The sequence below is a fragment of the Pezoporus wallicus genome, unplaced genomic scaffold, assembly GCF_028554395.1.
Source record: "Pezoporus wallicus isolate ANWC-B61680 ecotype Strahan unplaced genomic scaffold, APGP_CSIRO_Pwel_v1 contig_6978, whole genome shotgun sequence".
Taxonomy (NCBI): domain Eukaryota; kingdom Metazoa; phylum Chordata; class Aves; order Psittaciformes; family Psittacidae; genus Pezoporus; species Pezoporus wallicus.
The window spans coordinates 7,528-31,877 of NW_026637190.1; the positions used below are offsets into that span (position 1 = coordinate 7,528).

The 24,350-nt window shown below is 50.9% G+C and overlaps 1 protein-coding gene across 1 annotated transcript; it reads left to right on the forward strand.

Annotated features, from left to right (window-relative positions):
- The first annotated feature begins 21,779 nt into the window (after nucleotides 1-21,779).
- Nucleotides 21,780-23,884, forward strand: CIMAP1B (ciliary microtubule associated protein 1B). Its single transcript, XM_057403745.1, has 6 exons — nucleotides 21,780-21,922; nucleotides 22,069-22,272; nucleotides 22,368-22,469; nucleotides 23,157-23,278; nucleotides 23,587-23,727; nucleotides 23,804-23,884. The coding sequence occupies exons 1-6, from the start codon at nucleotides 21,814-21,816 to the stop codon at nucleotides 23,879-23,881; spliced, it is 756 nt and encodes a 251-aa protein (XP_057259728.1). The 5' UTR covers nucleotides 21,780-21,813; the 3' UTR covers nucleotides 23,882-23,884.
- The last annotated feature ends 466 nt before the right edge of the window (nucleotides 23,885-24,350 follow it).

The following is a 24,350-nucleotide window of genomic DNA, read 5'->3' on the forward strand; positions in this document are numbered from 1 at the left end:
TGTGGCACTCACCACAGGGGAGAGGTGGGGAGTAGCAATGGGAACCATGGGGCTGTGGGGTGTCTGCAGGTGCTGTGGATACTATGCATGCAGTGGGTGCTGTGCATGTGGCACATGCTGTGGGTGCTGCTGTGGGTGCTCTGCATATGATGCAAACCATGCATGCATGCACACTGTGCTGTGTTGCTGTGAGTGCTGTGAGTGCTGCAGGTGCTTTACATGCAGTGGGTGCTGTGCTTTGCTGTGCATGCTGTGGGTGCTGTGCATGCAGTGCTTGTGGGGACTACAGGGCAGTGGGGTGTGCTGTGGGTGCTGTGGGGGTGCTGCCAAGCAGCAGGCACAGGGAGTGGAGCAGGATCTGTGGGATGGGGCCCTGGGGACTTCCATGGGTGGGGACTCGCTGTGGGTTAGTAGGGGATCTCAGGGACTCGCTATGGGTCAAGATGTGGGACATGGGGTGTCTATGGTCTCAGTGGGGTGTGTGGCTCTCCCCGTGGGTCCCAGTGTGGCGCCTGTGCCGCAGGGTGTCGTGGGCCAAGGCACGCATGCGATTCTTCAGCCACGGCCCCAACAAGGCATCGCTGGATGCCATCAAGCGTGCCATGTTCTTCGTGATGCTGGACGAGGAGGCGCAGGGCGTGGCGCTGTGGCACAAGGGCTGCATGGACACCTACACCAAATCCCTGCTGCACGGCCGCTGCTGCGACCGCTGGTTCGACAAGTCCTTCACCCTCGTGGTCTACAGCTACGGGAAGCTGGGCGTCAACACTGAGCACTCCTGGGCCCTTCATCAGCAACCTCTGGGAGGCACTGGGGGCAAACCGGGAACACCCTGGGAACCCCCACTGGGCACCCCGGGGATGGGCACTCCAGGGATGGGCAGCCCATGGGCACTCCTTTGGGAACCCCAGGGATGGGCAGTTCATGGGCACACAATGCTCCAGGTGAGGTCTCACAAGAGCAGAGCAGAGGGGCAAGATCACCTCCTTCGACCTGCTGGTCACGCTCCTTTGGATGCAGCCCAGGATACGGTCGGCTTTCTGGGCTGCAAGCGCAGCCAGACATTGAGCCATTGATGACAACTCTTTGTGTGCGGCCATCCAGCCAGTTCTTTATCCACCGAGTGGTCCATCCATCAAATTGATGTCTCTCCAATTTAGAGACAAGGATGTTGTGTGGGACAGCGTCAAACGCTTTGCACAAGTCCAGGTAGATGACGTCAACTGCTCTACCTCTGTCCATCAGTTCTGTACCCCATCATAGAAGGCCACCAAATTGGTCAGGCGGGATTTCCCCTGAGTGAAGCCATGCTGGCTGTCACCAAGCACCTTGTTGATTTTCATGTACCTTAGCATGCCTTCCAGGAGAATCTGCTCCAAGGTTTTGCCAGGCACAGAGGTGAGACTGACTGCTCTGTAATTCCCCGGGTCATCCACTTTCCCCTTCTTGAAAATGGGGGTTATATTTCCCTTTTTCCAGTCGTCAGGAACTTCACCTGACTGCCGTGATTTCTCAAATATGATGGCCAGCAGCTTCGCAACTTCATTTGCCAGCTCCTTAAGGACCCGTGGATGGATTTCATCGGGTCCCATGAATTTGTGTACGTTCAGGTTTTTAAGATGGTCTCGAACCAGATCCTCTCCTACAGTGAGCCCAAGGTACCGCTTGGCCATGACTGGCGCCGGCATCAACCGACACCTCCTCTGCCTCTACCTGATGTCGCGATACCTGGGGCTGCAATCGCCCTGCCTCACCCAGGTCAGCGCCACAGGGGGCAGGGGACATGGCATGGGCTCACATAGCATATGGGACAGGCATGGGCACATACAGGACATGAGACAGGCATGGGCACATATAGCAGCACATGGGACATGGCATAGGCACACATAGCACATGGGACGCAGCAGCATGCAGGCACATGGGACAACGCACGGGCACACATGGCACACAGGACACAGCACAGGCACACGGAGCACACAGGACACTGCATGGGTGTGCAGGAGAAAGCCACCACCCTGACACGTGTCACAGCACATGCGTGTGCAAGGGCTGCACACACTACATGGTGCATGTGTGCCCAGCTGCCATTGCCGGGGTGTCACTGGGGTGCAGTGGCTGCTCTGGGCTGTACTGAGCTGCACTGGGGTGCACTGGGGTACACACTGGGCTGCACTGGGCTGTACTGGGTGCCCTGTCTACAGTGCAGGTGCTGTCGGACCTGTGGCCTCCCTCCACCAGCCAGACCCCACAGAAGCAGTACAACATGTTCAACCTCAGCGAGTTCCCTGACCACATCTCCACTGGCAGCGGCTTCGGGCCTGTGAGCACTGGGGATGAGGGGGTATTGGGGGGGTCCTGGGGGTGCACGTGGGTGCTCGGAGGTCTGGGCTGGGGGACTAGGGTGGTCCCAGGGGATAATGGGGGGATCCTGGGGCTCATGGGTGTGTTCTGGGGTTCCAGCGGGGTGCTGGAGGGTCCTGGGGGAAGGTGATGCCCCATATCCACCATGGCCCTGGGCAGGGACGTGCTGCAGGCAGGTGCCCCAGCCCCATGACACAGTGGGTCCCACCCTCCCCTTCACACGCAGGTGGCGGATGACGGTTATGGTGTCTCCTACATGATAGCTGGGGAAAACCTGATCAACTTCCACGTGTCCAGCAAGTTCTCGAGTTCTGAGACAGTGCGAGCGGGGCCGGGAATGACAGCAACGGGATGGAGATGGGATGGAGAGACTTGGGGTGTTGGTGAGGAGCAGCTCTGCTCTGGAGCCAGGCTGAGAGAGCTGGGCTGGTTCAGCCTGGAGAAGAGAAGGCTCCTGAAGGGGAGACCTTAGAGCAGCTCCAGTGCCTAAAGGAGCTACAGGAAGGCTGGAGAGGGGCTTTGGACTAGGGCCTGTAGGGACAGGCCAAGGGGAATGGCTTGAACCTGCCAGAGGGGAGACTGAGATGAGCTCTTAGGCAGAAGCTCTTCCCTGTGAGGGTGCTGAGGTGCTGGCACAGGGTGCCCAGAGAAGCTGTGGCTGCCCCATCCCTGGCAGTGTTCAAGGCCAGGTTGGACACAGGGGCTTGGAGTAACCTGCTCTAGTGGAAGGTGTCCTTGCCCATGGCAGGGGTTGGACTGAAGGAGCTAATACCACTGTATTAGAATCTTTCTAGCCTTTGCCTTAGCATTTTCTAGCAGCTGCTGTAAATTTGCATGCTCTAGCATCTTTTTTACAAGTGACAAACCCATACAATACAAGGTGTAGTTTCTTATTAGCAACTGGCTAGTAAATACAGGTGGTTTTATACACAAAATCACAGCCTCTAATAATAGCTCCATTACAAGCGCACATATTCAAGTTGTTATTTTTCAGTTGCCCCCAAATGATGTTTTGCAATCATTTGTTTTTCTCTTTCTCTATCTCATTGTGCTCGGTCTATTCATGGTCAGCTGCTGTAGCTGAGGCATCGGGCTCTTCCACCAGTCTGTCCATGATAAGGCTTGACAGATTTTGCAAGCAGCCACCATGGACCTGTAGGCAGAAGAACACAAATATACCCCTCCCCCAGGTTATCAGTTCTTGAGAAGGAGACAGGCTAAAGTGTTTCCTCAAAGCAGAGGCATTCTGATGCAAAAGCAATGTGAAGCAGCTGCAGAAGTAAACTACACAGTGTTAACAGTCAAGGAGTTTGCTGTGCCATTACCCAGGCAGGTTGGAAACACAGGAGCTGTGCTGGCTCCTTCTTTCTTCACGTCTGCCTTGTCTCGGGGCTTTCTTCTTCTGCCACCCTGATGCTGCTTGTGTGGCAGCTGATAACGCTTGTGGTTGCACTGTCCCTCTCGCTTTTTCAGTGAACAGTTCTTGTTTCAACCGATCCATCTGAAACTCCAAGTCCTGGATTCAGCCCCAGGTCACTTGAAACACACTAAGCAGGGCTCCTCCCATGCGCGCAGCTTGTTGCAGGGGCTCTTTAGCGTTTGTGGTGTCTCTACAAACTGCCCCAATACTTCAATAGATCCAGAGGCTTTTTTTTTTCACTCCACGGCTCCGGTGTCCATCCTGGCCGTTCCACCAGGGGAGCACTGGGAGCCGAATCGGAGGGCAGCTTCTTTTGAACATGGCTATCAAGCTACTAAAGGGTCCTCACTGCCTTTTTACACCCTCCGTTACAAACTTTTGCATGAACCCAGCAACAGAAAATACACAGAAAGCAGTCCACCCTCCACACACACACACACACACACACACACACACAAGGAATCCCACAAGCACACTCCACAGAATTTCAGTGTTTGAAACACAAAATCCAGACAATCATTACCCCCACTACATGGCCCCACGTTCAGAACGCGATGCAAGGACCCTGTGAAGACCTTCAGGAAACCAGCTCTGAGAAGCAGCACCGCAGTGTGAGGTGGCAGGCTCAGCCTTAGTGGACGTCCCTGCAGAGGCAACATTGACCTGGGTGGTATGAGGTCCTGTGCCGCCCCCCTTCCCCCATCACATGAGGCTCGGGAAACTGACACTGAAATGTGCATGCCTTTGGAGGAGCAATCCCCCATGCGCCTCAGCGCTGAATAAAGCATACCTACTTTACAACTTTAACGAGTTGTGGAGTCTATCCATGTATCAGATGCATTATTAAATAGGGGGGGACACACCAGCATTTGTACCAAGGTACAGCACTCAGATGAACATGAGAAACAACATGCTGCACACAAGTTTTTTTCCACTAGCGCATGAGATTGGCGCAGGCATGAAGTGTTTGAAGTTTGTATTGATGTGTTAGGCCTGCCACACCTCCTTGCCACTGGTTTGCTAGCTGGGAAAAAAACCCATAATATATATTTGCTGTCTCAGTTATTATGTTCACAAGATACTTCATCAGAGCGTCATACCAAATGCCACAGTATGGTTATCATCTGTGGGGCTTAGTTGATGGAGATCTCTTCAGAAACAGAAATAGACTCTTAACTCTTTTGCATAGTGTTTCTCCTTTGTACAGAGATGACACAAAGGGAAGCAAGTCTTCGTGAAGGATCTCCTTGAACTGATGAGGTTATACAAAACAGTAACAGAGACAACATACAGGTTAATGTGCCTATAATATGTTGTAAAACCCAGCAATTTACACATGCATATTTGGGTTATCCAACATACATTCCGTACTTGTAACAGAAACCCTGTTCACACTTTCCCTAACCTCTTCTTCCCCTGGGCTCCACCCTGCTGTTCAGTTGAAGCCTTTTTTCCTCACATCTAGGTGCTAAAAGCAAATTAGTGATAACTGCTGGTCATAACAGCTGTCGTGCAAGCTCTTGCCAATGGCTGGGCTAGTTCTTTCCTGTTCTTACCTGCAGCAGCCTTTGTGTTTTAATCATGGGCCCCTAGCAGAAATTGTCGATTAGATTGAGCCTTGTGGTTGTCTTTGAATAAATGTTCTTTATCAGACAGATTTAGTGCTTTGCTACTCTATTCCCCTGGTTTCTATGTGCAATATACCTTCCATATACACTAAAATGAAGTATCTTCCTGGGGAAAAAAATCTGTCCAATCACACACGAGATAAAGTGGCTACTCTGCTGAACTCAAGAAAGAAATGAGAGCGCTTGATGAATGCCTTGAGGCCAAAACAATGATTCTCTTGCTGCTTTCTTTTGGAGAAAGGAAAAAAAGATGGAAAAATCTCAGTTATTTCAATTTGAACAGTACAGAGGATTGTGTTAAAAGAGGCAGAGTCACTTCTTTTATCGTGTCTACATTTGATCAGTGTTGCTTGAACGGTTTTGTCCCAAGCGGGCTAAGGGAAACTGGGATCTTCTGTGTAAGTGGTTACAAATTATTGGTAAACAGGGCAGGATACGTGAGGACACAGCGGTGGGTTGTTCCACTGACTCAGGAGAGCTCTGGGGGATGCTGGATGCAAACACAGCTCAGTTGTGCCTCAGAGAATGGTTGCATAGGCAGAAACTCACAGACAATTTGCACATAATTGTATCTGTTGGACTTGAGTGGGCTGTGAGAAGGAAAGATGATAGAGTCTGGAGTTTGGTTATGTCTAAGAAAAGTCTAGTCTGAGACAGGGAGGGACAACATTTGGCATCAAACTTGGACATTTTGTGCATTTCTGATTCTTTTTGTCAAAATGTCTTAGTTATCTTTTATAGCAGAATCAACTATATATATAAGATGCTCATATACTGGGGCAGGTGAATGAGGGAAAACATCCTGCTTGAAGGGAGTGTGCTGGGTACCAACAGGGCATTGAGACAAGTGCAGGATCCCCCAGCACTCCACGGTGCTGGGATGGGATATGGTCATATAAGCCATAAGAGACACAAGGAGGATTGCCATTATCTAGCTAAGGGGTTGAGTCTGGAGGTGAGGCTGCTGACTGGACAGTGTGACCGAAATGTTCACAAGAACGGTTTTCTCTTTGGTTTTGTCGTCTTTTTGTTGGTGTTTATTATTTTCTTTCTTCATTCCACCAAAATAGTAAAAAAAAAAAAAAAAAAGAAGAAAGGAAACAAAGTGGAATAAACCAACAAAAACATGAGAAGAAGTTTATCTAGCACATAGTTCAGCAGTTGTCCTGACTGGTCCTGAATGCACACACCTGTGAGATGCCAACTGAAAACATGACTTTGGGGCTTAGAGGTGGACAATAGGATTTGTTGTGCTTGGCATGCTCCAGCATGCGCTCACTGTGAGAACCTATGGCTGGAGGAGGCAAAAGGAAAAGGGATTGTTTGTTACCTATGTTATGAAGGGGTGTAATTAGGTGTCTTGCCAAAGGTGACGTGGAAATCCTCTGTCAAAAATGAAAGTGGTAGTCCAGGTCTGGTGGAGAAAAGCCTGCTGCATTAAACACAGTTACTCTTCCTCTTCTGACTGCTGCTTTCCAGCTAATCCCTCTACTCCGGGGCCATGAGCTTTTGGTTTTACCTCTAGTAACATAATGATTGAGAAAAAGGTGCTTGGGCAAAAGGCATTAGAAACTCTAAGCTTCCAACCATGGGCAGTATGTGCAATAAATGCCTCATAGTGGCAATCACTTCAGAGGTCCATCTTGGGCTGTGTGTGTGTTTTAGTGTTTTTACTGTAAATCAATTAAATTTTTAATTAATTTGTCAGAATGGAAAAGCTCCTGTGCGATGCAAACCCCAGCAGTTTTGCCCCGAATAAAATGGAGGCAGCACTCGCTTGTGCTTCCACTGCAATTACAAAACAACTCTGGTGCTTTCTTTGGATTCCCGTTGTCCTTATGAAACACAGCAGGCTGACAGCTTGATGTTAAAAGCAGTTGTGTTTCCATTCATGCAGATGCCAGCCTCTTTAGGTGAATTTACTAAGTCCCTAGAAGTACATTTTTATATTATTGGTGTCTCTGGGCCGTGCTGAGCCTTTTAATTCTCTGAAAAGAACCTCTGTTTTCCTTTCATCTCTTCATTAGCTCTTTCATCATAAGAACGTGAATTTAAATATATATATATATCTTAAAGTTGTATGTAATAAAGACGTTTTTATCATTCCAGTTTGTTGAGCTGTGCTTTTAAAGTTGCATGGCACTCACAGCTGTAAAACGGCACAATTACTTTTGTGTTGTATTGCTTTGTACTCTGAGGTTCCATTTAAAGCAAAGCAGAGAGATGTGTTTATAGGCAGTATTGAAAGCGATGTATATGGATCTTGATGTCAAGCATATTTTATTGAAGCAAGATTAGATGACAAGTTCTGCACTACTGAAGTGAAATCAGAATGAGATTTCCTAAAAAAAAAAAAAAAAAAAAAACCAAAAAACCAAAAAAATCCCACAAGCAAGCAAAATGCCAGGTAGACTATAAGTTTCTGCTGTTTATTGCACGGGAGTTTGGAAGAGATATTTGAAAGCACATCCACGGAATTCTTTAGGTCTTCTGGGATGGTGCTTCCGAGTCAAGATGTTGATAAGAGAGTTGCACATAGAACATGTCCCCTCTTCAACCTGTGGGTTGCTGGAGCCCCCAGCCTGCTCTCTCTAGGAAGGGGCTCACCGTGTGCAGGGGGCTGTTTCTGTCCCTAGTGCTGTGTCTCAGACTTGCAATCGAAGGATTTGCAGGAGTCACCATGCCAAAGTAAGCAAAGCCAAGCGATGGGAGACTGTGTTAATACGAATTCCATGGAGGTGCGGCCGCCTGAGGCAGCTGCGGAGGCCGGGGCCGGTGGCGGGGCCGGGCGCGGTGGAGCCTGCCGACGAGGTCTGCCGCTGCTCCGTGCTGACTCCCGCAATGAGAAACCGGAGTCTGCAGACGACGTTCCTCTGTGCCCTTTGAGGGTCCCTGATGCCATCGGGTAGGGCAGGGCGCGGTGGTCTCCGCGATGCTGCTTAGAGGGCTTGTGTTTTCCTTCATTTCTAACCTGCCGAAGAGGAGCAGGAGGAGCTGTGCGCTACACTTAGGGGCTCAGCGGAGCCTCGGCTTAGCCCCGAGAAGTCGGGGGTGAGACAGGATAACGGTCTGCATCCCTGCAGAACTGTGCGGCTCCAAAAGACGCGCTCTGCGCAGCTCGCTGAGAAAAGCCCTGCGGGATCTGCGTGAGTTTGCAGGAAAGAGGCACCGTGGAAGAGCTGAGCCTTTGCGTGACGAGGAGTTGAAACCCAGGGACGACGTTGTCCCTTCTCTAGTCAGTGTCTCCGGTACCGTGCGTGTGTACAAACGCACAGACGCAGGATCAGACGCACACACACACGCACAAAGATGCAGCAGCGGCACAGACCATCTGGCACTGGGGAAACCCGAACCCGTCGTTTCTAACCCAACAGTTTCCACTCCGGGGACCGAGCGAGCGGCCCGTGCCCCGCCGAGAACAGCCATCGCCAGGAACCCCATAAGCCAAGGGACCGGGAAAGAAGCAGTGGGGAGGAGCTGGCAGAGCCTGAGGAGAGAAGGATTGAGGTGGGATGAGGGAGAAGATAGACTAATGGATTTGATGATCTTAAAGGTCTTTTCCAACCTAGTTGATTCTATGATTCCATTCTATGATTCTGTGACTGCAGAGGTGGCTGAGAGCAGCAGGGCACGCTTTGTCCCTGCTAAATATTCCCACATGCCAGGTACCCATCACTGGAAATGGAAATCTTTTCCATTTTTTTCATCACTGCTTCTGTCAATGAGCCGTTTAAAATCTCACCGCTTCATCTCCCTTTCATTTTGAAAGCTGCCCTTGTTCTGCTTGTCACAACTGCAACAGGGGAACAGAGGAATAACAGCAGAAGCAAAGCCTCATTTTTTATCCAGGCAGACAAAAAAGCAGACCTTGGTGCTCTCTGATCTCTCTCTTGGAGCGACAATAAACCGAGGAGATGGAGAAGTTTTGTAGTCTGTGGTCATTTCGCCTTTTTCCCCTCTGGTTTGCACCCACAAACAGATCACAAACGTTTATAGGTTTGGGTCATTTTTTTGTTTGGTGGCGGAGGTTGTTGCCAAACCGAAGGGGTGCAGGTATCAGTGATTTCTGTCCTAAATCCCAGGAGGCAAAGCTCACTAAGGCAGGTTCTTTTTTTTCTCCCTCTCCTCCCCTTCCTGTAAGGAGTTGGATGGTGGAGGTTTCCACTCCCTGCTCCTCCAAGTTTGGTTCCTATCTCCCATGCCTAAACGTCGCTCCTCATTTCTCTTGTGGTAGGAGTGAGGGAGGAGAGGAAGGAACTTTCCTAGGTGTCTTGCACATCCAAAGGGAGGAGCACAGGAGCCATCATCCCCTGCACCTGACCAGGCATCACCCTGCTTCGATTTTTCTAAGGGCTGGGTAGCCTGTGTGGGAGTTGTTTATTGTTTCTGTTTGTTTGTATGCATTCCCTCCCTTTTCAATGGTGTAATTTATTTGCTTTATTACTCCTTGTCTATCTGAGGAAGATTTTTGTTGGAGACTGATCCATGATATAACAGGTACTCTGTAAGATGCTAAAGATTTTCCTTTAATAAGTTAGAATTCCTCTTTACCTCAGGTCTTCCCTCCATTCCTTCCCCAGCAGTTCTGCCAATTTCCTTCCTTCCATTTTCTCTTTCTTCTTTTCCCTTTTCTAGCCCCTCCCAAGTGTTGGAAGGTGTCAGAGAAGCACAAATTTATGGACCAATGTGAAGGTTTTTTTTTGTCTATATGGATATATACAAGGAGCACATAATTAATCAAATCAACATGGCTCTGTAAGCACCCTGGGATAGTTTGACATCTGTAACAGTAGGATAGGTGGAGACTGAGACTGGAGAAATGGTGACAGGACAACGACAAAAGAAGGGTCTGAGAGGCAGACACCAAGCAAGGTTGTGGAAGTAGTCTGGATGACAGAAACCTCAGCAACAGTTTTGGTGTTATGATGTGGTGATAGACTATTCAGTAGAGATAATTAAATTAGATGGGTATGGGCTGGAGCTTTGTGGAAGTGAAGGGTATGGGCTGGAGGTGGGGTTTGGTGACAAGGCCTTGCCGGGCAATGGTACAGTAGATGCAGTATCTGGGGAGTCAACTTGCTCCCAACATCCGTCATGTTTTAAATGAGTAGGTATTTATTCATTGTTTGCCTTTGATATGGTTTCTGGGAGAAGCAGCACGTACTAACACAATGGGAATGCAAATCAAGATAAGATTTATTCATTCATGGGAGTGGGGAGAGAATGTGAATGCCCAGAAGAGTGCTGCAACGAGTCTAAACCAGTTCTATGGAGCTTGGCTGCCTAAAGAAGCCTACATCCAGGATGTAAAATCTGACCTACTGGATCTGCAGCTGTCGAGATGAACTCCCCAGTCCAAAGAAAGTGTATGGAAACTGCCAGGGTCAGCACCTGGGAGGCTCAGGCCCTGACCATAGAGAGGAAGCCGCTTCACAGCATCTCTCTGGGACCGTACGTGGGCAGGAAGAGAAAGGGAGCATCCAGTGGTTTTTTCCTTCCCCCCCTGCCCAACGGCAAGTGAAGCGGCTTCTCAACGGGTGCTCTGGAAACTTACGCAGCTCCGCGGCCATCGAGGCGCGGGGAGAGCCGCCCAAGCCTTGAGTTTTGTGGGATGCTGCCGCCCTGCGACTCGTGCTTATCAAGCCCGGCGACCCGGCTCCGCGCCCGCGGAGCGCCGCGCAGCCAGCCCATGGCTTCCAGCAGTCGCACCTGGCGCAGGGAGCGAGTTAATGACAGCGGGCTAACCCAGGGAAAAACCCGGAGTTGGTCTTTGGTCGCAGACCTCCCACAGAATGGGGCAATGCCCATGGAGCAGCTACCGTCAATAGATGCAAACAGAAAGAAGCTGCCTGTAATCCAAACGCGCATTAATGTCGCAGGCAAGCCCCCTCCCCTTGGATCCCCCGCCTTAGGATAACGTGGGATGAGGTAAAAGCCCTCGACACCCTCTCCATGAAACACGAAACATCTTTTCCACAAGATGCAAATGGGATAAGCAGCTGCAAAGCTGTACAATAAACTGTTTCATCCAAGGCAAAGCCAATTTGGGAAGGCACGCTTTTGAATGCCCGCCCCCCGAACACCTCCTTCCCACCGTGCAGGCAACCTCTGTAGGCGATAACCAAGTCTAAAAACTCAGAGAGGATCGATAATGTCTGCTAAATATTCTGGGAGGGTACGAGTGAGGAGGGGAGGAGAGATGAGGATAAAAGGGTGATTAATCAGATACTAATCACTGGCGACAAACAAGGGGAGATTATTTCGGGTAGGCAGCCAGCTGTGGGGATTTGCAGAATAGATCCTTTTACTGAAGGCACGCGTGATGGGATCAGCACTTCACCCTTTAACGATGCCTGTGTAATTTTGCAGGTGCACATTATTCAAGCCACATATTTCTTCTTTCTGTGTGTAGCATTTCCCTTAACTGTCTGCAAGCACAGACTTAGTGGAGGTATTTATGCCGCTAACTAGAGATTTCCTTTTGCTCTCCTTTCATAAACACAGAAGCAGGAAAAAAGCAAAATAACCCTTGCCTAGAAAATAAATAAATAAATGGTCAGACAAAACCCACCCCAATACTCACCTCCTACCACACACATCAGGGAAAGGGACCAGAGGAGGGAAAAGGTGTTGATCTTTGCACCCAGCGGCAGACCATGCCTTCAAGGCTGAATTACTAACGCACCTTGTCGGCAGGCGGTGAGCCCCGCATGCAAACCAGCAGCTGAGCCAGAAGGGCATTTCGGGCTGCGAGACCGCTGCGCACACGCTGCGATCCTGCGTAACTTTCCCCACACAATGGGTTAAAGTAATAAGTGCATCGATCGATACAGGCATTCCCACAAAGAGCCCGTGGCTCGACCCAGAAGTAACCCAGAAGTGTAGGTAAACCTCCTTCCCCCCCCCCGCAACACACATAGACACTACCATCATTATCCCCTTAAAAAAGTCATCCGGTGGGATTTGCCGGAATATACACTGGTTAGAGGCTATAGGAACCAACTCACGTCTCCATCTGAGCATACTGCGAGAATACTTATTGAGCCCCAGCTCAGTCACTGCATTGAACGCCAAGCCTGGCAAGCACATATATTTCCCATCTCCGAAGAGAGCTCTGAATCAACTCTTTTCTCTCCGCTTTAGCCATCATTTATATCTTTCCACTGCAAAGTACTCAGGATAAAAATGTAAGTTAAGAGAAATATATTTTGAGACACACCTCGGTATAACAAGGAGAGAGGTTACAACGCCCTGACCGAAAGCAGACGGACCCCTAAAAATATACCCCTCAAATGCTACCCTACCTTTCACACACGAAACCATCAATAAAAAGACGAGGCTCCAAAATGTAAACCCACTTTTAATCTCCATTTTCTTCACCAGGATGAAGTCCAGCGGGCCGCATTTAGTACATTCCCTTTCCCGAGAGTGTGCTAATTTCGATTCCTTTGCACGGATTTCCCCTCTGCAGATCCCTTTCATATTATTCTAGAGATCTCCTAATTCCTATTCCTCGGCCGGGCGCAGCGGAGTTGTTGATGGTGCGCGGTCACAGCTCGGAGTGAATGGTGTTTCTGCGATACCACAGCAACCTTGACGAGGACTCAACCATCTCTTCAACGGGGGCACAAAGCTTCAGCTACTGTCGATCGTGTCTTTTCCTTCCCCCCACCCCCCCGCTACCCCAACTCAGCCGAAACGCACCACAATCTGGGCTCGTTACGGCATCCTCCGGGAGCCACGGAAGAGCATCTTACAGCTCAGGCACTCTCTCCAATAAACTCCAAACAGGATCTGCATTCGAGATCCTGCTCCCCCCCCAAGAGGATCAATTCTGCCTGGGATAAACGGCTCGGGAAGAGAGCGCGGCGGCGAGGGCTCCGCAGCCGCCAGCGCAGCCCTGGGCAGGAGATGCGTCGGGATGCGCCCACCCGCCCTTGCCACGCGCGGAAACAATCACTGCGCCGTTATCAACGGTTCACGTGCGGTGCGCGGGGCTGCGGGCGTCACCACGCACACGCACGCGCACGCACGCACGCACGCACGCACGCACGCACGCACGCACGCACGCACGCACGCACGCACGCACGCACGCAAACGCGCTCTCGGGCACGCTCCCCGCACGGCAGCAAGCGCGTTACTGAGGGGGTTGCAGGCTAATTGCGCGGAGACATTACCGACAGGCCGGCCTCGGGGCAGCGGTGCTCGCAGCGGAAGCGCTCGTCGCCGCGGGGAGCGGCGGCCCCGCACAGCGGGCACGGGAGGGATATCACAGTATGCTAGAGATTGGAAGGGACCTCGAAAGATCATCTAGTCCAACCCCCCTGCCGGAGCAGGAACACCTAGATAAGGCTACACAGGAATGTGTCCAGGCGGGTTTTGAATGTCTCCAGGGAAGGAGACTCCACAACCTCCCTGGGCAGCCTGTTCCAGTGCTCCGTCACCCTCACTGAGAAGAAGTTTCTTCTCAAGAAGAGAAGAGCGAAGAGCGCTGGAGGGGGGCGGCCGGAGCACGGTACCGAACCGCCGCGGGGGGCTCGCGCTGCCGGGCTCCGTCCTTGCCCCGCGCAGCTGCCGCGCAAGGTGCGCGTGGTTCACTGCGGAGGATGCGGAGGTGCTGGTTCCGCGGGGTCCGGGGAGGGGTGTGCGCGTGTGTGTGTGTACAGGTACGTGCACACGTGTGACCGGCCCTGCGGTGCGAGTGCGTCTGTGGGGGCCTGCCCGTGTTAGCGCACGTGTGGTGCCCAAGTGTGAGCTCGGGTGTGCGTGTGTTTGTACGCGCACGTGTGTCTGAGTGCGTGTGTCTCCGTGCTGCTTGTGCTGTGCTGGACGGAGCTGCTCGTGCACCTGTGGTGCATGTGAGTGTGCGCGTTCGTGTGTGTGCCTCTGCTTGTTATTCTGTGCACGAGAGTGCGCGTGTGCGTGCCTGCATCCGAGCGTGAGAGTGCATGGGTCCGCGAGTGCATGTCTGCGTGCATTTTGGACGTGCATCTGTGTGCGTGTGTTCTTACACGTTAGTGTGTGCCTCTGTACGTGCTTATGTCATGCTTTCGTGTTGCATCACCATGTGTATGTGCTCATTGACACAGTTTTGCATGCGTGTGCATATGGTGCACAAGTCTACATGTTGTGTGAGTGCATGGGTATAATCTGAAGTAAATTGTGCATGAACTTGAGTGTGTGAGCCGGGAAGTTCTGGCAGGCAATTGCAAAGCCTGGGGCTGTACGATGGTACACAGGTTTGCTTTTCCCCATGCTGAACAGTGCGGGTGTTTTTTGTGTGTGCATGGAGTGCCTTTGGGGAAAGGTATGTCCTGGTTAGGAACTGTTTTCAATGGGTGGGGATGTGAGGAGAGGTTTTCTATATATGTGTAGGTGCATATGTGAATTTGTATGAACATATGTTTATATAAATAATATATACATGCAGTAGTACCATAGTATCATTAGAAGTAGTACCTAAAGAATCTAGAAAGGTAAAGATTTGTGTTTACACCAAGAGCTCAATGCAGAGGAGGACGTTTGCATAGCGAAGAGTCTTCTCCCTTGTGGGTGTAGGGGTGAGCAGTGTGTGTCTTCCACTTCTTACACCCATGCCCTGTTTTAGTGAGGCTGACAGCATTTAGTTGAGTGTGGCCCCACATATGGCTGATGGAACTCGTCTCTGGAGCTGTAAGACTGTGTGTAGCTGGCATGAGAGCAGAGTATCTTTAGCTGCAAGGTCTGACAGTAACCAGCCCCATTGGATCCATGCAGGTTTGTTTACTGGGAAGAAGCAAAGGTACGCATTTCATGGCCTCGTGAATTGTTTACAGCCCTCTCTTGCAGACACTTAAGTCCTGGAGTGTGACTGCTGTAATTGAAACTTGGGGAGCCTGTTGGCTTCCTCTGCAGTGGCTCAGAAATGTGATTCCACAAGTGATAGCAGCCTTGTGCTGGTGTTAAGGGCCTTGCCACGTTAGGATCAACCTTTTCGACAAAATTTAAGTGTTTCCTGTCTTAGGTTATGTGGGATGGGTGAAAACATCTAACAATATTCTGTTCAGAACCTGCCTGCCCTATCCATTAAAAGAATTCCAATATATCTCTCTTTACTATATGCATGGGTTTACATTTATGCACGCATGAGTGTAGCTGAATCCATTTTGCAAGAGTGATTGAAAACTGAAGGACTTGTGCTTTCAGAATAGGACAAATGTCCTCACTTCTAGTATTCACTGCTTTTTATGTGATTGGAATAAAGTTCTGCCCTTATTCGCACAAGAACACTTCCCAGCTCTGGAACTCAGAATTTCCTTGGGGTAAGTACTTATCAGTCATAAAGGATAAGAAGCAGATATTGAAGACCTAGACTTTTTTTCATTATAATTTCTAATCCATGCATTGCATTGGTCAGTACTTCAATGCCTAACTTACTTAGGAGTCTTATTCTAATGCTGCTACAAGTCTTGTCTCTTTGACATCCAGTACGATTTACTCTGTGAGTTACCTGTATTACTTATGAAAATGAAATTTTGGCTCATCAGTTAGATGTTCAGTGTGAATGAAGAAATGTTTATAGTTAAAAGTGGGATGCCCAACAAATGTTGGTGGACAAATTCTTGCTATTTTTCAAAGACCTTTATGTTTCCATGTAATTTAGATGCATTTTAAAAATAGCACTTCAGCTACTAAGGCAAATTTTAGGCATATCTGATAGGATTGATTTGGATTTCTTTATAGAACACCCCCAACCTCAAACAGATCAACTCCTCAAATGCTGTAGTGTTGCATTTTTATTGTGCTTGTTTTATTGTTACAGCATCCCATAACCTTTTGAATGATTCTGCATTCAACCTGTAGATTATCCTGTTTCATATTCATATAATGTCCTCCCTCTTACTGCTCCCTTCTTCCCTTCCCCCCTCCCATCTTTTTGCCTTTCTTCTCTCATTCCTTTTTTCCCCTTTCTCTTTCATTCTTGTGCTCTTGCTCTGTTTTCCTTCCTCGCTTTGTCTGTCTCCCCCCCTTGTCTCATTCTTTCTTACCCTCTTTTTTTTTTTCCTCTTTCTTCTTTCTCCTGTCTCTCTTTGAACCCTCTTTTGGCATGGTCATTATTGATCATTTGGGTACTAGTCAAGGATGGAAGTGACTTGGCAAGGACCATTAAGTCAATCACTATGATTAAATACTCCCAAGAATTTTAAAATATGCTGAAATCAGAAATGAGTAGGCACTTAAATGCCTGACCTGTTAGGCACATGAATATCAGCATTGTTAGTGGAAAATGGGTATCAGAGACCTGAGAGTAATGGTGTTCCTTCATGGTAATATTGTTAGATGTTTCATAGGTAAACTGTGATGCTGTGATGTCTTAATTATAGTATCTGCACACAGGCACTCTTGTCTCAGAACATCCAAGAAATAAATACACCAAATGGAATAATGTATTATTATCGGTATTCACATTTCCCACCCTCACAGTTCCCTGTTCACTTTGCCAAGGCAGATCAAATTTAAGTTTTGGTAACTACATTGCAAATTCCTCCTACATTTTCAACTGCATTTGTTATTCCTCATTCACTGTCATATGCTTTTGTGTAAGATAGCTGTATTTTATTAAATAACTCCTACATTTCACCCCGGGTAACTTCACTCTAATTGTAGATAGACTGATTGCTCTGCTTTAAAAAATGCATGGGGTGACAAATAACACTGTGAATAATACGATACATAGTGCTTGCAAGCACAGACAGCGTATGTAGGCATGTTTAAAGCATATAGGAGTAATATTTAAACATGTGTATTTGACTTAGGATACAAATCTCTTTCACTCATATCACACAATTATTTTGAACATCCTGACCTTGTGCAGAATGTAGAATTTTCTGAATTCCCATAATTTAGTCCATCTGGTTATAAACCCAAGTGTGATTGTTGAACCTAACTGTGATTGTTAAACCTGAACTGCCTGCTCGTCTTTCAGTGGGCCCTAACGTTGTTCTCTTACTTTGAAGATACAAAGTAAGAGCATGTTACAGATATACACTCCAAAACTTCAGTTTTCCCCCACTTTTCAAACTGCCTTGGAGTCTTTCAGGGGACACCACTGTGCTATCCCCAGATAGGTGGCACTTCATTCCTTACCTCTGTTTTCTCAGACCAGAATAGTTTTACTGGTGTGAAACAGATAATGAGGTTTGTAGGGGAAAGAGTGAGGTAGCGATCATTCCACAGATGCTGGGGTGCAGCCATGTGATGATGTTACTGCCACATATTCACAGTACAGAATACAGCCAAAGTATGAAGATCAAGTATAATACAACCCAAGCGAAGATGCAGTAAAGCAAATACAGGGATGGAAGTAGCTGGAGGGGAAAGGTGCCATAATACCCATATCCTATTGATTACATTTGAAGTTAAGTGAGAAAACTCAATTAACTTGGACGGTATTACCCCAAGGGTTTAAAAACAGTCCAACGATTGTTGGAAATCAGTTAGCACAAGAACTAGAATCATGGAAGCCTCCCACTCAGATGAGGACTCTGTTGCAGTACGTGGATGACCTTTTAATTGCCACAGAAGCAAAGGAAGAATGTGTCCAGTGGATGGTGGGATTACTGAATTTCCTGGGACTGAATGGTTATCGGGTATCCAAACAAAAGGCCCAACTAATTCAAACCTGTCTCCTACTTAGGTTATAAAGTAACAGGAGGACAGAGAGAACTTGGAATCGCTAGAAGTCATTTGCCAAACTCCACAACCGTTGACCATCAAGGAGCTCCAGGCATTCCTGGGAATGACTGTATGGCGCAGACTTTAGATCCATGAGTATGGTGTTCTGGTAAGACTGTTATAAGGAAACCCTCCCTCTTTGGAATGGACTGATTCAGCAGAGGGGGCTTTTAGAAACTCAAAACCAGAGCTAATGAGACCTCCAGCTCTGGGACTTCCAGATGTAAACAAACCCTTTTGGCTATATTCTGATGAAAACCAGGGAATAGCTCTGGGGGTCCTTGCTCAGAAACTAGGACCCTATAAAAGGACAGTGGCATAACGAGAGCCCTGGAATTGGCTAAAGACAAAATGATAAATATTTGGACTGATCCTAAGTATGCATTTGGTGTGGTACATGCACATGGTGCCATCTGGAAAGAACGAGGACTTTTGAACAGACAAGGGAAACAGATTAAACATGCTATAGAAACTGCTGTTCAGCTACCTGAGGAAGTAACTATTATGTATTGTAGAGGGGCATCAACAAGGTGACCCTAATAAGAAAATTGGAAATAATTTGGCCAATTTTGAAGCCAAACGAGCAGCTGAACAACCTAAAATCATGTCCTTAATCCCTGATAGCAAACTAACAATTGAGAAATCTAAACGTAGATATTCAAAAGAGGATAAAAAGTTGACTGAAGATCTGAAAAGACAGGAAACGAAGAGGGCTGGGTTCAGATACCTGATGGGCAAATTGTAATTCCCTATAATCAACTCTGGAAGCTAGTTCAGGAGGAACATAATAAAACTCATGGGGTAGTAACTCTTTGTATATAAATCATAGGAAGGAATCTATACACCATAGTTCAATTAGTGACAAAACAATGTCAGCTCTGTCTTAAGAATAATCCTAAAACTGTAAAATAGGAATCCAATTGAGACAATTGGCAGAGGAAGTTATCCAGGACAGCAGTGGCAAATAGATTTTTGTGAATTACTGAGTAAAGGAGGTTATTGATATTTGTTGGCATTAAACAGAATATTAGGGACAAGAGCGACAGGTTTGGATTATCCAATTCACCCTTTCAGATCTGGAGACTGGGTTTAAGAATATTATACCTGTGTACAAAGAATTGCCACAGGTGTAGGTCACCATTCAAATTGCAATCACACTATTAATATAGATGGTACCGTAGTTCAGTGGTGGCCTGTTCCTGAAGGGAAAGGATGGTATTGGTTATGTGGAGAAAATGCTCGTAAGACTCTACCCCAGCTGGAAGGGGGTATGCACCTTAGGTGCTGTGGTACCCAATCTTACTATTATTGGCTTCACATTGGCTTGGAGTTTGTTCCACAAACAATGGTTCTTATATAGATCAAAGTGGCAGAATTGAAACAGATCTGGAAGAAATTTGGAAACAAATATTTCATGAAGTGACCAAGCATGATACCTCTTGGGCTTTTGCAGAAATATGGAAAAGTTAACTTCATGGTTACCTAATCTCTCCTGGTTGAGGCAACTGGTTGCAGAAATCTTAATACCAGTTGTTTTAACACTGATTACTTGTGGCATGATACACTGTTCTTTTTGGTGTTGTAAAAGGTCCGTAATTGATTATGAAGATTGGAAAAGACAGAAGGTTAGACAACAAGTTGAAAGTGATAAATACCTTGCCAGAATTCCTGAGTAAAATGGAGTTATATAGCAAAAGAATTTGCAAAGGTAAAAGAAAGGGGGGGACTTGATATAAGGAAAGCGAGTGCCTGGAAAACATAGGGTTAAGAAACTTTTAGCTTAACTTAGGTCTTAAGATAGAGAAAAGTGTTTGTGTTGTAAGTCTGCGGTGTGACAACAGAATTTAGTAGTCTTACTAACAAGAGTGAATTATTTCTTTCCATCCGTCTCATGAGTGACCATCCTTCTAATTATCAGTTAGTTTGGAGACGGTGACTCCTGAACATCAGCTAGCTTGGGATACTCCTTGTCTGCCCATCCCGGTCTGCTTGCAGTGAATTTTGTATGAAGGTCACACTGTCCTAAATCTTTGCCAGCTATCAGAAACTTACAGATCTGGCCGGTTTCAGCTGGTTTTGTGATTACTGGGGCATCCAACTGTGCCAAAGGTGAAAAGTGCACCATGAGGAAGACTACTTACTTCATCTTGAAGAACCCTGCCCATGACCATCAGAGGGCAGTGCACAAGTGCCAAAAGGGAGGAGACTTATGATAATGAGTACCTAAACTAATTGTAATATCCCCTCCCAACTCTCAGGAACCTAATGAATATGCATGTTTGTGTATAATAAATATCTGCTTGCTTAACCCCTCGGTGTGTGAGTTAGGATGAGAGATCCCCCTTGCACCCGGCGCCGTAATGAACATACCTGCTTTATAACTCTACCTGAGTTGTAGAGTCTGATTTCATGCTTCAGGGGTGCCGGGGGTGTGTCCCCCACCCTCACAGGCATGCTGAGGGCAGGCCAAGGCCTGGAAGGGCTTGTGCTTGCGCCTATCCAGTGCCTGCTCCAGCCCCAGCTCCACCATGTAGTCATTGGCCTGCAGGGGACAAGGGAACACTGGGGTCCGGGGTGTGGGGGGGACAGTGGGGGGCACAGAGAGCCCTGGAACAAAAGCAGTGCCAGAAGCACTGGAGCTGCAGCTTTCACTTATCAATATCTTCCTTCCCAAAGGTGGCATCAGCATCTCTCCCATCCTGACCCAGGGAGCTGGGCAGCTTCTCCTGCCTGCACCAGGGAGCAGAAAACAGGATCAACATCAGCGAATCCTGGAATGGTTTGGGTTGGAAGAGACCTTAAAAGTTCCTCCAGTTCCAACCCCCCTGCCATGGGCAGGGACACCTTCCACTAGAGCAGCTTGCTCCAAGCCCCTGTGTCCAACCTGCCCTTGAACACTGCCAGGGATGGGGCAGCCACAGCTTCTCTGGGCACCCTGTGCCAGCGCCTCAGCACCCTCACAGGGAAGAGCTTCTGCCTTATCTCCAACCTGAACTTCCCCTCTTTCTGTTTGAACCCATCACCCCTTGTCCTATCAGTACAGTCCCTGGAGAAGGATCCCTCCCCAGCATCCTTGTATGCCCCTTCAGACCCTGGAAGCTGCTCTGAGGTCTCCACACAGCTTCTCTTTTCCAGACTGAACAGCCCCAATGTTTTCCTCATCCCCACATACATTGCCAGGTCTTATACCCATGTACATCCCCATCTATGTTCCCGTGTCCTTGTACCCCCTCTTCGTGCTCTGTGCTGCCCAGTGTTTTGTTGTGCCGGTGCCCCGGTAACCGGGGGAGGAGAGAGGCTGAAGCTGGACTGTGCAGGGTGAGGGGCTGCCCAGGGACCTGCACCCGGGATGGGGGACCCCTGGTATCGGGGTGCATTCATGGGGGGCTGGATCCGTAGTGTCCTGGGGTCTGTGTCCATGGGGTGCTGGGTGTACCCCCGGGGTGCTGACCAGCGGGATTCCAGGGGCTGCAGAATCTCAGAACTCCCGTCCATTGTGATACCGGTGACACGGTGCCCATGCCAACCGCTGCCGCTGTTGCGGGGCTGCAGAGCCTCGTGTCCCTGCCTGTGAGAGGCACCCGTGTCCCGCAGGCTCTGGTACCGTGTCCCGCAGGATCCGGTGCCGTGTCCCGTGTCCCGCAGACTCAGGTGCTGGCTGAGGTGGGCGCTCCCTGCGCAGTGTCCCCCATGTCGGACGGCCCCTGGATGGGCAGCTGGAGGCCCCACCGCCCGCGGGGCCCCATCGCCGCCCTCTACACGAGCCCCGGCCCCAAGTACGGGCTCCCGAGCGGCGTCGGTGAGTGCGGCTGCGGGGGCTGAGGGGGATGTGGGTACCGGGGGGATGCGGGGGGGGGGGGTCCGTGGTGTCCGGGGGGGGGGGGGGGGTGTCTGTGGGGTTGCGGTGCTTGGGGTCCCGCCACCGCCCCCGTGCCGGCCCCGCAGGTTTCTACGAGCACGACCCGTCCCGGGAGCGCGCCCCCGCCTTCAGCTTCGGGCTGCGGGTGCAGGCGCGGCCGCAGGAGCGCTCCCCGGGCCCCGGGTACCTGCTGCCGCCGGGCACCACCGCCAGGGGCCGCGCCGGGCCCCCCGCGTACTCCATCTGCAGCCGCCCGCGGGAGCCGCTGCCCTTCAACACCCCCGGCCCAGGTGAGACCCCCCCGGCCCCTCCATGGGCGCGGAGGGGCAGGGCCCCCCCCCCCCGGGCGGCCCCGCGCTGAGCACCCCCCCCTCCCCGCCCGCAGCCCGGTACCGGCCGGAGCGCGCCGGGAGGGTCGCGTTCCCCACGGCCCCCGCCTGCTCCATGAGCTCCCGCACCCGGCACGGGGCCGAGCAGCAGACACCGGGTGAGAGCGGCACCGTCAGCGGGGTGGGAGCCAATCGTTACCCCTTGGGATGGGACGGGGCGGGACGGGATGGGACGGGACGGGACGGGACGGGATGGGATGGGATGGGACGGGACGGGACGGGATGGGATGGGACGGGATGGGATGGGATGGGACGGGACGGGATGGGATGGGATGGGATGGGATGGGACGGGACGGGATGGGATGGGATGGGATGGGACGGGATGGGATGGGATGGGACGGGACGGGATGGGATGGGACGGGACGGGATGGGATGGGACGGGATGGGACGGGACGGGACGGGACGGGACGGGACGGGATGGGATGGGATGGGATGGGACGGGACGGAACGGGACGGGACGGGATGGGATGGGACGGGGCCCCTATAATCTCTCATGGGATGGAATGGGTTGTGATAGGGCTCCCATGATCCCCCATGGGATGGATGGGGTGGGATTCCCTATGGGATGGGATAAGATTGGACCCCCATGATCCCCATGGGATGGGATGGGATCCCCCATGGGATGGGACCCTGATGATCCCCTGGGAGCCCCCTCATCCCTGAACTAGACCCCATGATCCCCCCGGGAGGGGATGGACCCCCCTCCCCCTTCCCCACAGGTTGGGCTGGTCCCTCCCTCCTGGGGGGGTGTCACCCCCCCTCTCCCCAATGACCCCTGTCCTCAGGCCCCGCTGCCTATCACCTGCCCCCCATGCTGGGCCCACACGTTGTGAGCAAGACCTCGGCACCCAGCTACTCCGTGTCAGGGCGCAGCACCATCGGCACCTTCTGCCAGGACCTGTGCAAGGTGGGGCAGAGAATCAGGTGGATGGGGGCCTGGGGGGCAAAGGGAGTCAGGGAGCCAAGGGTCCAGGGGGGAGGATGCTGAGGGGCTGGGGGGTGAGGGGCTGGGTACCAGGGGTCAGGGTTGTGGGAGGGTGATGGTGCTGGGGGTCAGGGCACCGGGTGCTGGGTACCAGGGGTCAGGGTACTGGGGGATCAGGATCTTGGGCTACTGGGGCATCAGGGTGGTGGGGATGAGGGTGCTGGGGCTCAGGGTGCTGGGTGCGGTGCCGGTGCTGATACCCGGCTCATGTCCCCCTGCCGTGCCCACAGACACCGGGGCCGTGCCAGTACCGCAGGGTGGACACGGACGTGTACAAGCACCGAGCACCGCGGTTCTCGATGCGGGCGCGGAACGTGCTGCCGGGGGACACCACCACCAAACCGGGCCCTGGCGCGTACAGTCCCCAGCAGGTCAGCAGGGACCCCTGTGGGGAGATATGGGGGGACACGGGCCAGAGCCCCCCCATCACCGTGTCCCCCCCTGCAGAGCCGGCCCCAGGGAGTGACCTTTGGCATCCGCCACTCCGAGTACCTGACGCCGCTCATCGTGGATGTGCCCGACTAGAGCCTGCGGCAGGCCGGAGCCGGGAACGGGCTCCAGGCGGGAAGGGGGGCTCCGGCTGGGAACAGGCTGTGTTCAGAGTCACCCCCGGGCTCCTTCTGTGTTCCCTGCGCCGCCCCCTGCGCCCTGTGCTGGGCAGAGCCACCTGCACGCTGCGGGTGCTCTGTTCCCATCCCCGTTCCCGTTCCCACCCCGTGCCCTGCTCTGCTGGAGGAGGCCCTGGAGAGGCCACGGGAAGAGGGGCTGAGCTCTGGCTCAGCATTATGGCTCCATAACCTCATAGTCCCACAGCACCGTAACCCCATAGCCCCATAACCTCATAGCCCCATAACCTCATAGCCCCATAACCTCATAGTCCCACAGCACCAGAACCCCACAGCCCCATAACCCCATAAACTCATAGCCCCAAAACCTCATAGCCCCATAACCTCATAGCCCCATAACCTCATAGTCCCACAGCACCAGAACCCCA

Excerpts from the sequence above, each read along its gene's own strand:
- CIMAP1B (XM_057403745.1), top strand. The coding sequence starts at position 21,814 with ATGTCGGACGGCCCCTGGATGGGCAGCTGGAGGCCCCACCGCCCGCGG. Across the intron at positions 23,279-23,586 it reads TCTGCCAGGACCTGTGCAAG|ACACCGGGGCCGTGCCAGTA; the intron begins GTGGGGCAGAGA and ends CCGTGCCCACAG. Across the intron at positions 23,728-23,803 it reads GCGCGTACAGTCCCCAGCAG|AGCCGGCCCCAGGGAGTGAC; the intron begins GTCAGCAGGGAC and ends CCCCCCCTGCAG.